Source organism: Podarcis tiliguerta, assembly GCF_965153285.1.
Source record: "Podarcis tiliguerta genome assembly, chromosome: 8".
NCBI lineage: Eukaryota > Metazoa > Chordata > Lepidosauria > Squamata > Lacertidae > Podarcis > Podarcis tiliguerta.
In genome coordinates, this window is record NC_139541.1 from 44,628,060 (window position 1) to 44,640,677 (window position 12,618).

General features: G+C 40.5%; 1 protein-coding gene across 7 annotated transcripts in view; it reads left to right on the forward strand.

Annotated features, from left to right (window-relative positions):
• CDH8 (cadherin 8) overlaps positions 1-12,618 on the forward strand; it is a 229,095-nt gene that overhangs the window by 70,543 nt on the left and 145,934 nt on the right. Inside the window, exon 1 of one of the 7 annotated variants that reach the window (XM_083452455.1) lies at positions 8,974-9,048. The exons of the other annotated variants lie outside the window; for them this stretch is intronic. Within the exon in view, the coding sequence (XP_083308581.1) occupies positions 8,977-9,048 (72 nt within the window). The 5' untranslated portion in view covers positions 8,974-8,976. Of the gene's footprint in view, positions 1-8,973; positions 9,049-12,618 lie in introns of those variants that run through there. 7 annotated transcript variants of the gene reach the window in all.

Consider the following 12,618-nt stretch of genomic DNA (forward strand, 5'->3'; position numbering starts at 1 on the left):
ATGTCCACTCACAGTTTTTGAATTGCTGTACAGCTCCTTGTTATGTTAAAAGTTCAGAAACCTGAGGTCCTAGCTAACCCAACAACACACATCTCATCTCTTTATCCTGGGTGTGGGCTCAACTGCAATCCCAGGAAATCATTCCATATTACTACTACACTGCCTGTGTTCTTAGGCTCAGATTGATGAGTTTTAAAACTCAATCCCTTTTCTGTCCCGATTTATTATTTCCTCCTCATTTCAAATATAATCCATGCCCATTTCACATGCCTTTTGGAATCAATGTTGAAGAAAATAAGGGGATGGTAGAGTAGAGAAATGAGCATTTGCAGGGTTCTGTTGAGCCTCATTGCTTTGTAATCAGTTGCAGCTATACACTACCTTGAAAAGGATTATTGTCCTTCTCAGCTTTCTTTTCCTCCAGGCTTATACCTTTCCAGAAGAAAACCTATCTAGCAGCTAAGCTAATGCAGCTGATGCAGGTAATTTCAGGTAGAGCCAATGCACATGTACAGATTCAGAAATCTGTCATGTTCAAGCATCAAGGGGCATGATTTCAGCATTAAGTAGGACGTGCAACAAAAAGCTGTGGCTAGTGTGTGCTCCTGTCTAGAGTTCTAGCCATGCCCTTTTGAGAATACACCATCTGCTTCTTCACTGTTTCCTATTTTCCCCTCCAACACTCAATTAGCATTGCATATCAGTTGAGCATGCTCAGGCCTCAATAGGATGTTCATGGGGTTTCCTTCCCCTTAGGGGTAAAGCAACTGCTTTCTTAAAAAAAAAAAATCCTCCTGAAAATTCACCAGCATTTTAGTGCTAATTTCTCTGAAAAGACACTTATTAATGCAATCTTGCCTAATATACGCCTTTTTGCAAATTGCCCCCCCCATGTAATGCATTTTGTATATTATTTTCAGTAATATGTTCATTTTTATGCTCACTCTTCCCTAGCAAATGCATTATTTGTACACATTTTCTGGCTAGAGAACTGCATTGCCAAATTTGGAGAATTTGAAGAATGTGTGTGTTATTTTCCAAAAATTAGAATTAGGTGAGTTCACCTTAAAATGTTATCCAAACCAAATTTCTGCCCCATCCCTAAACATAAGGGAATGAGATGACTGCCTCAGATAGTAAATGTGGTGGGCCTTAGAGGAGGCAGCACTGACTCATAGAATCATAGAATTGTAAAGCTGGAAGGGACATCAAGGGTTATCTAGTCCAACCCTCTGCAACGTAGGAATCTCAACTAAAGCATCCGTGACAAATGACCACCCAACCTCTATAAAAACCTTCAATGAAGGAGAGTCCAACAGCTGTTGAAGGAAATTTCCTAGTATCAAAGTCAAGCTGACCAGTCAGTAGTTCCCTGAGTCTTCTTTTTTCCTCCATTTGAAGATGGGCACAACATTTACCCACCTCCAGTCTACAGGGACTTCACCGGTTCTCCAAGAATTCTCAAAGATTATAGTCAGAGACTCTGAGAGTACATCTGCAAGCTCCTTTAGTATCCTTGGGTGCAGCTCAGCAAACCCTGGAGATATGAATACATTTAAAGTAGCCAAGTGTTCTTTTACCACCAGGGGTCGGCAATTTTTTTTAGCAGTGGGCCGGTCCACTGTCCCTCAGACCTTGTGGCGGGCCAGAGAAGCGGCACCGGGGGGGGGGGGGAGAGTTGGAAGAAGAGGCAAGGGGGGCAAGTAGTCCTCCTACCCACCCCCACTCCTACCCCCAGCCACTGCACTTACCTTCCCAGGGGCTACCGCTGCTGCCACCACCACCACTGCTGCTGCTTCTCATGGGTAGGCAGAGTGAGCTCATCCACTTTGCTGTCTGGCCCACAGGAGCACCAGGGCAGCAGCGGCGACAGGAGGAAGAGGCTGAGCATCAGTGGCTCTACCAATCAAACCCCGTGCCTGGTTTACCTCAGGGCAGCATGGGGGCATTTTTGCTAATCTAACACCACTGATGTAAACCAGGCATGGCATCTGAGTGGCAGAGTCACCGCCACTCGACCTCTTCCTCCCCTCGCCATCACCGGGAGTCTCAGCTTCATGGCGGGTTCTGGCTTCACGGCGTGGGCCAGATTTAGGACCTAGGTGGGCCTGATCCAGCCCGGGGCCTTAGTTTGCCGACCCCTGCTTTCCCACCATCACCAGATTAATTTTGGGTGAAGACAGAGGAAAGTTCAGCCTTCTTTCTGTCACCCAATAGCATTTCTCCATCTTCTCCATGCTGAGGACCTACCACTTGCTCATTCTTCCACTTGCTTCAAACATAGCCTAAGAAAACTTTTATTATTATTTTTAACCTCTCTTGCAAGTTTAAGCTTAAGTTTAAGTTTTGGTCCACCTGACCTTCTTCCTGCAACTGGTGGCTACTAGTGTATACTCTTCCTTCATGATTTCGTCTTTCTTCATTTCTTATATATGCCCTTCTCACATCTCAGCTCATCTGTAAGCTCTTTATGCAGCCACACTGGTTTGTTTAGATGCATCCCTCATGTCTTTCTTGTTGGAATTGCATTTGTGCCTTCAATATTTCACTTATATATTATTATTTATTTATTGCATTTATATCCTACCTCAAATTGGCATGCACACTTCTCCCCCCCCCCCTTAATTCATCCCCACAATAACCCTGTGAAGTAGGTTGTGCAGAGAGGCAGTGAATTTCATGGCTGAGTGGGACTTTGAACCCCTGCCGAAGATCAGATATTATATTATTCCTTCTGCTATCAGGTCAAGGATTATACTGTTCCTTAGGTCTCAGCACTCAATAATAATAATAATAATAATAATAATAATACTAATAATAATAATAATAATATAATAATAATACTAATAATAATAATAATAATAATAATAATAATAATAATAATAATAATTTATTATTTGTACCCTGCCCATCTGGCTGGGTTTCCCCAGCCACTCTGGGCGGCTTCCAACAAAGATGAAAAATACACTAACAAAGATGAAAAATACACTCAAGAACTTCCCTTCACAATGGGAGCTAGCTCGGAGACTGGTCTGTTAGACCAGTTGCTGTCTAAATAGTGATTAGTGAAGCACTTTGATGAAAGACAATGAAACATTTTCCATAGCCCTGCAATGGAATCCCTCCCTTACTGAACATGCAAATCTTGATGTGTAAAGCAAAATTCACAAAAATATCTGCCCAGCTCTGTTACAAGCCATAATGAAATCCTCTCTGCATTGTGTAGCCCAGTCTTTTCCTTCCCACTGCCAGAAAGTCACCTTCCCAGTGGCTTTCAGTTTTCGCTGAGATAACGGCTGCTTAGTTGATGTTTATATTTTCAAATTCAGGATGTGTTTGGCAGCCAATTGCTGGGTGATCTCTTCTATTTGGACTGTCAGCTTGGCACATTATGTGGTCTTAAATAGAGCACTCACCTCCTGTGCGCTCACACACTGCAATTTGTGCCGTGGCACCATTATGTCTCTATCTTTCTTGTCTGTCCCCAAATTGCTCTTTTCCTCCAATCTATTAGGCTTTATTTGATAATGTTGCATAGAAACAGCAATGACATTCACTCTCCTACCTGTATTCAGATTCAGATTATAAGAAACAAGGTATTTTAATATATCGTCTCTAGCATCCCAGCAGTTCATTGTACATAAATTGTAGTATCCTTGGAAAGCATCCTTGGTGGAACAGCAAGTAGTTAAAAGCACAGCATCGTGGCAGAGTTCCAATGTTTGGTTGCAGCGCTGCAAAGCTCTCGCTATTGAAATTTACACAAGTTGATAGAAATGTTTTTCCACCTTTGGCCAAGTTGGCTTTGTATGTTTTCATTTGTTTTCATTTTTGAAATGCATTTGCTGTGCTAGACCTCCATTTAATGCATTTATAAATGCATTGTAGTGCAATCCTACTCAGAAATAAGGGTGTGAATTTGATTTAGTTCTCATTTAAAAGCAAACATACTTATCACTTTCTAAACTGCAACTCACAGTCATTCCATGATTTTTTTTAATGTGGTTTTCCAGCCAACTAATGTGTAGAAAACACTAGTATGTATATATTAGTGAAAATAACAGACAAAAAAGAATTGTACGAGGAGACACTGCTTTGTAAAAATGTATATTTTAGGCAAAAAGTAATGGGGAAAATGTGTATTAGGAGAAATCCATCCTAAAGTGAAAACCTGACAGAAAGAGAAATGTACAGAGACACCCATGCATACACTGAAATTTTATTGAATTCAGCAGGACTTTCCCAAAAGTAAGTGGGGTTTAGATTGCAGCCTAAGCCCCCCTTTTATGGGGTGAAATACTCAACACTTGAAAAGTAATTTTTAAACATAAAAGAAACCAATAAAATAATATTATGAAAACAATAAAAGCCAAATGGGCAATTATTTTTGAAAAGCCATGCCCCTTCGTCCCTTTGCAGTGATACACAAAACAAGCAGCTTCCAAACTACTGTTGGTGGAACACATTTGCTTGTGTTAAATTAAACTAGATGAAACCAGCAAAATTAGCAAGCTACTGTGAGTGCTTATGGAATCCCTTTCAACTGGATCCTCCCCTGAATTTTGCAGTTCCCTATTTCTTGCATGACTTCTGAATCAAAACATGGTGGAACATAATTCATTTTTGGTTGGCTCCGGTAGGAATGTTGCCCTTGGGTCCTGCTTGGAGCCAGTGTGGTGTAGTGGTTAAGAGTGGTAGTCTCATAATCTGGGGAACCGGGTTCGCGTCTCCACTCCTCCACATGCAGCTGCTGGGTGACCTTGGGCCAGTCACACTTCTTTGAAGTCTCTCAGCCCCACTCACCTCACAGAGTGTTTGTTGTGGGGGAGGAAGGAGAATGTTAGCCGCTTTGAGACTCCTGAAGGGGTGTGAAAGGCGGGATATCAAATCCAAACTCTTCTTCTTCTTCTTCTTCTTTCAGGCTTCCCAGAGGCATTAAGTTGGTCCCCGTGAGAACAGCTCTCTGGACTAGATCAACCATTAGCCTGATCCAGTAGGCTCTTCTTATTCACTTATGGGATTTAAAGAGGCCACAGTTTTGGAAATGCTTGGTAGGGCCAAATAGCAACCCACTGTTAAAGACATCCCCCCCACCCACACACTTCCAAAACTGTAGAACTGGCCTCAGTCAGCTGCATTTTGGGACTGAAGACTTTTTAATATCCTTATTAATGTCTACTGTGGACTTCTTTAACTTAGTTTAAGGCTTTGGAATGAAGTCTCCTAAATTGGATGAATCCCAAAATGAGACAACAAAAGGCCAATATCCTGAGAAAATGTAGATAAGCATCACCAGGAACATAAAGCATAGATGCAAAATATCAAGTCCAATAGAAAATCATTGAATAGTATTGGCAGGTGCATTGGGGATGGGCATAGCTCAGTGGTAAGGACACATTTTTTGCATGCAAAAGGTCTCAGGTTTAGTTCATACGATTGAGAAACCATCAATAACTGTTGCCAGTCAATGTGGGAAAATATTGAGCGAGACAAATCAATGATCTTACTTAGTATAAGTATCCCCAGCATGGATGAAACAAATGGGAGCATGTCACTGGTTGTACATGACTGGGAGATAAGGGAATCAAACTAATTCAGTGCCTACTCACATGTCAGTCTTGTAGTTTAAAATCACTGTAAATAATGTTCCCTGGCCTTCATGTTTGCTATCCCACCTTCCTGCACTTGGGATCTTCTCCCCCCACCCCACAAAGAAGGGGGGCTTTATAAACATTTCTCTCTGCTTACCAATTCTTTCTCAACACACACACACACACACACACGTGTACACAAAACCACATATGTAGAATAGACTATTTTGCATACAGCATGAGTATATTTCACATGTCTTATGTACAATTGCTCTATATATTGTTATTTTAGAAGTCTGGGTCACTAGGCTGCATGTGGGCAGCTGTAGGGGATGAGGGAGAATTTTATTCAATTCACATTTAAACGCGAACCAACCTAATTCACATTTTCAAAAATCAATACATGGATGGAAACACAGTAGTACTTATGCTGTCTTTAATTCTCATTTGAATTGTATGAAAGTCAGTTGAAAGAGAATTCCATCAACGTAGGGCCACTGCAGAAAAGGCACTCACCCAAATGCTCACTAACCCAATTGGTTGCACCAATGGGCATATAATTTTGAATATGACCATACAGTGTTGTGCATGGTGTAAAGAAGGAGGAGAAATTCAGTTCACGTGTGAAGGTGAACTTACCTAATTTGCACTTTCTGAAACAATCAGAGAACCAAACACAGCCATGCTTCCAAAAAAATGAAATTCTCTGAATTTTGCAATGCAGTTCTCCCGCCAAGGAATGTGTACAAAAACCATAGAATCATGGAATTGTAGAGTTGGAAGGGACCCCAAGGATCAACTAGTCCAACCCCCAGCAGTGCGGGTATCATAGTTATAGAATCCCTGAGAGATGGCCATCCAACCTCTGCTTCAAAAACCCCAATGAAGGAGAGTCCACCTCCTTTTGAGGTATATGGTGGAGTAAAGTGTGCAGGCTCATCCTATGTTCTTATGTGGTTAGCAGAATTTGATGTATTTGCCCATCTGTTTGTGGTTGTTCTCATGCATTATGTGGGCATCAGTTGAAGCCAGTTCTTGAGCAGGTATGTGTACACCTGCTTGTGTGTGCACAGTTGTACATTTCTTCCCCAATCCATCTAGCTATGCTCTAGAGAGTGTGAAGGTTTACACTTCAGTGCTATTAAAAGGGCCAGCGGGTCCTTGAAGGAAACAATAGATCATATTGAATTGAAGTTGCAATTGCAATAGAAATTCTTCCGTGAGAATAAATGAACTGCCTCTTCTCCTGAATGCTTATACTGGTAAATGATCATTTAAACTGTGGGTCATTGATGAACACATCCATCATCCTTCAGGTGTCACAAGACACCAGTGGCACTAAGATAAGTTCTCTTTGCCACCTAATGGCTTTTCATCTATCTAGCAGAAACAGAAGTCACACTGGACAAATAATAATATAAAAAGATGGCTGGGGAAAGGCTCACAGCAAGAGGAAGGTGTGACAATTACTAGAAGCAGTGGTGTATATAAATGAATGCAAAAAGCCGCTGCCTTCCCTCAATATTTAGAAAGTGAGCTGGAGCTTATTGGCATTCATAGAAAATTGGGAAGGAATCCAGGGAGCTAGAGGTGTAGTGCCTCTGGGCTTGCTGAATGTGACCTGTCTCCAAAATGCAACACTTCCCAAGAGGCCTCAGAACTAGGGATGAGAGAATACATCAAATGTGAGTCCTCTAAGTGTCTCGTTTTCCCAGTCTTCAGTTCACATAGGCTTGCAAGGATAAAAAAAGTCCTCATGAAAATTCGCCAACGTTGTAGTGCTGATTTATCCTAATAAACACAGTTTTGTATGCAATTTAGCCTTATAGATTTTTTTTTTTGTAGAGCAATTCCCCATAATGTAAAGTATCTTTGCATATTATTCTTCACTAATATATGCATTTTATGCACACTTTGCCCCACTACATTAATTTTTGTATACATTTCTTGCAAAATTCAGAGAAGTGCAAATTTTGAAGGATGGTGTGGTTTAGTTTATGTATTCTTTCAGAAAGGGTAGATTAGGTAGGCTCATTGTTCAATTCAAGCTGAATAAATTGTATCCCCCATCTCTATGCAAAACACTGGGATCCACTATATATTTTGGGCAATGTCCCTCTATATATTGGGTTTGTTTGTTTCATTTTAAGTATCCAGGATGTTCTGAGTGTATAACTTTCTAGTTTAGATCAGTATAACTAAGAGACTGATAGGGCTATAAAAATGGTTAAGGTACTGATGATCTGGACACCCAAATGGCCATGCTTGCATACCCAAGGCACCCTGATCTCCAGATATGGGGGAGGACACCTGAAAATAGGGTATATGTGTACATTTCCTTTCTAAATGGAGGACTCAAAATATAGCCAAAATGGAACTTTTGTAGGCTATCACATGCCCGTCCTCTAGAGTCTTGGGGGAATGAGGAAAATAATGAATTGCTGAGTTTCCTGAGCAAACTTGGTTACATCCAAAAAGAACTTTCAGAACAATAACTACAGTTCAGTTCTTTCTCTGCAAGCTTACCTTAAGACACAATCAAACATTGTGGAGCTCTGAACACATATTTCTATGAGTATATTTGTTTATGCAATTACTCTTGTTCATTGCTTGATTTTAATCATGCGCTTGTGATGTATGCAGGCAAGGAGTGATAAATATAAGTGTAACTGTCATGACAACTCCCTGCTCTCAAACATAGACACACATTCATTACTGCAGAATAACAAATAAGATTTGTGTATGGTATACACAACATTTACATTTTTATCAAGTCCATTGATCAGGGCTGGATCCCTGAGGATCCAGCATGATTAACAATTGCTGAATGTATATGGCTTCTGTGAATCCCACATACTGTATATGACTCAGTTTATTCCGTCCACCTCCTGTTCCCTTCTCGTTTAATCCTTAGCAGACTAGTTGGAATGAATATGACTATAATATTATACAGCTTCTACCAGTGTGCCTTAATTCAGGGATGGGGAACCAGTGGTCCTCCAGGTGCTATCGGACTCCAGCTCCCATCACGCCTGATGGTTGGCCATGCTGACTGGAGCTGGTAGGAGTTGGGAGTCTGGTGACATCTGGGGGCCATAGGTTGCCCACCTTTGCCTTAACTGAAAGGGATAGTTGCACAACAGAAGGCAGGAGATAAGCATTACCCACAATTCATTCATCTGGTGATGAATTAGTGGTGTCAATATTTGTTAATGAGGGAGAAGTGTCAAAAAGGGGGAGAATAAGAGTGTCAAGGGTGGTTTAAGACTGGTTGGCATAGAGACACTGTTCTAGAATAGATTATGTCTCCACTCTTGTACTGTGTCTCCATGACAACCAGGAGCTCTGTAGGAACAAAGGTCTTACAGAGGCTTATATGATCTCCATGGGATCAATGCTCAAAGCTGAGTGGAGGTTGTTCTGCTGGTTTGTTCTAAGTTCCACACAGAAGCCCCAGGTTACATTTTCCAAAAGCTAATGGGTCTTTATTTCTTATTTCTAAGGACACCATTTCTGTCCTGCTTTCTCTCTGAAGTAGAACAGTAGGGTGACTATAGTTGTATAGTGTGTACAGTTCTGGTTTGCTGCATCTCAAAAAAAATACTCTAGTGCTGGAAAAAGTTCAAAAAATGGCAACTAAGATGTTCATGGGGGGAAGTGACTCTTCTATGCAGAAAGGTTATAACATTTATGGCTTTCCAGTTTAGAAAAAAGGCAAACAAGAGAAGACAAGATAGAGATAGAGATAATTATGCAAGGTGCAGAGAAAGCAGGAGGATATAATTTTTCTCCCTCTTCCATAATGCAAGTACTCAGAGTCATCCGATGAAGCTGAATGTTGGAAGGTTCAGGACAGACAAAAGAAACTGCTTCTCCACACAACACATTGCTAAACCATAAAATCTGATCCCCAAAGCTGTAGTGCTTTATAAGATCCCACAAGTTGGATGGTTTTAAAAGAGGATTAGACATCTAAAGAGCTGATTCAGCACTTGATAACTGCTGTGTGGGCATTAATTGCCAGGGAATGGAAACATATGGTACAGTAGTGTTTGGCAGTTTGTAATCAAGGAAATGTGGCCACATAGACTAAGGTTAGCTCATGGTCAGGGTAAACCAGACTTTTCTATTAGTACAATTTTATTGATTGCATGCACTGAAGAGAACAAGGAAGCTCTCTGCCTGCAACATCCATGTACATCTGGATAGTATGAACTTTACCTCTCACTATTTTCTTCATACTTACCCGGCTCACATCTGATGAGTTCTCCTGGGGGAAAGCAACAAGCCTACTGTGAATACACAAGTAATAACTGATTTACCTTGATATCCTCTCATCTTCCATCTCCTTTATTTTATATAAATGTATTTCTTTTATTCACTGTATTTTGTCTTTGTGGTTTTTTTCATGAACGTGTGTTAAAAATGTAATAAAGATTTGTTTTATTTTAAAAGAGAAAATTAGACAAAATCATGGAGGATCAGCTGCTACTAGCCATGATGGCTATGTTCCATCTCCACTGTTGGAGGCAGTATTCCTCTGAATACTAGTTTCTGGAAATCACAAGTTGGGAGACAGGTGTTGCACTCAGGTCCTGCTGATAGGCTTCTTATCTGCATATTGCTGGCCATAGTGAGAACAAAACACCGAAGAAGATTGCCCTTTGGTGAGATGGAGCAAGGCTCTTTTGTTGAGTGATTTTACCCCACTTTAACATTGTAGCTCCATTCTCACTGAAGTGATCATCCTTGTCTGAATGTATCCCTTCAGGCTGTGATGAACGCTGCTATAATAGAATGTTCCTCCATACAAAAATAATGAATAAATCACTTCACATGGAAAACTAGAAATCAGCCTTATCCTGGATGTCTACATTCATATGTCATGCCCTGTCCCTGCTGGAGTATCAGTATCAGCCAACCCTTCTGCCCCATCAATCTTGAAAAGGAGCTGAGTGCTTATTTCCCTAGGACTGATTCTGTGCTCAATTCATAGCCTCGCCTCCTTACACTGCCTCATTTGTACTATACATTTAAAATAGTCTCATTCCATATTAAATAGTCATGGCTTCCTCCAAAGAATCATGTGAACTGTAGTTTGCTAAGGGTGCTGAGATTTGTTAGGAGACCTCCTATTCCTCCTCACATAACTACAGTTTTCTGAGAGAAGAAGAAGAAGAAGAAGAAGAAGAAGAAGAAGAAGAAGAAGAAGAAGAAGTTTATAAACAGAGGGTGGTTATAGCTCATTGGTAGAACACGTGTTTCTTCATGCAGAAATTCCCAGGTTCTATCTCATGATCACTATTTAAAGGATCACAGGTAACAGGTTGTGGGAGAGACTGCTACCTGCAAACCTAATGAGCCACTGCCTGTCAGATCAGACGGTACTTCATTTGGTATAAGGTCATTTCAGAAGCTTGCATATGTTTAGCACAGGGGTTATCTCAGGCCAAAGGATGGGGGGGGGGGGGGAAACGTAGCACTCCAGCCTCACTATATGGCTCTCTGAATGCACCCTAGGCCACACATCCTCTTCCCAGGCCTTCATCAACCCTATTTCATACCTTCTTCCAGAGTTTTTGCCTGGATGGAATGTGTTCTTGAACTCTGATAATGCCTCTTGGTTCCCTGGATAGAGATGGGTGTGTGAATGCGTGCACAAATTTGTCTACTGTACAAAGGTAACAGTGTTCCACTTAACTTTTGCTTCTGGCCACACCTACCACTAGTGTGTGGGTTGCCTGGAAAGAAATGTAGCTGTTGGACTGAAAAAAAGATTCCCCATCCCTGATATAGCCATATAATGAAAGCAAACCAACTAAGGTATATAGGCAAAGAACATATGATAGATCTACAAACGAGTTTGAACAGGTTTCAGGAAGACAGTTCTTTTGAATTTCCAGAATGTTTTAGCCTAGGCTGAGCACTTTCCTTTGTAATAATGTTACTGATATACTGTACTTATAAAGTTGTGTGTGTGTGTGTGTGTGTGTGAGAGAGAGAGAGAGAGAGAGCATTCAATTAGCAAGGGAGAATGCTGAAGTTATAGAGAACAGATTTACACACCTCCTACTATTTGAGAAGTCTCTGCAGTGGAAATTCACATTCATTTATCCTCTCTCCATCATTCCTCACGGTCCCACATAATTATGAACTTAATGATCTTTAACCTTGACATGAGCAACGGGTTCTGAATCTTGACAATTGCTTTACATACTCATACATATTTGATAGAACTAAAGAAATGTTTCTTGGGGGATGAAATTGCTATACTTAATGACTTCAAATATATTTAGCTTTTGTTCTCTTAAAAAAAAATAGCGCAGATTTTAGGAAGGGTGATGGCGACAAATGATGGCCCATGTATGGAGCTAATCTACCCATCTTGCTTCTTAGCCTAGGCCATCTATTGTAATGTTTCTGTATTAAAGATAAAAAGCACATGAATGTTTCAAATAGCTGCCTTGATGATCTTTGACTGCCGCCAGCTGCTATAAAGAAGGGGAAGAAAGATTTCTGTAAACATCACATTTATCATTTACTTTAAACTAGAGAAAGCATGATTACCATTTTTTGTCTGGTACTAGTATTTGATGGAAAAAAGAGGGAAAATATATATTTAGATCTTTTGCTCTTTGCAGACCTAGAGCCAGTGACAAATGAAGGTTATCAAATGAGCAGTTTGTACTTTTTTGTTATTTCATATCCACCATCTCATATTTTAAGCAGTTCTCTGTGATTATATGAAATATGTCTGCATGCATTTCAGAAGCATCTCTTGTATGGAAAAAAGGTTTTGTTTTTGTTTTGGTTTTGGATTTTTTAAAGACATTGGGCATGTTGCAGTCAAATCGGTACACCAGGGGTGGGAAACATGTTTCAGCCTGAGGGCCACAAATATTTGCAATATTGTAAATACACAAAAAATATTTCAATTCAAGAAAAAAGTTAGAAAGGTTCCACAACAGACATTAGAGATCATCTTGAACCTTGAATTGCTGCAATGCTCCTTTGTGAGCATTGCATA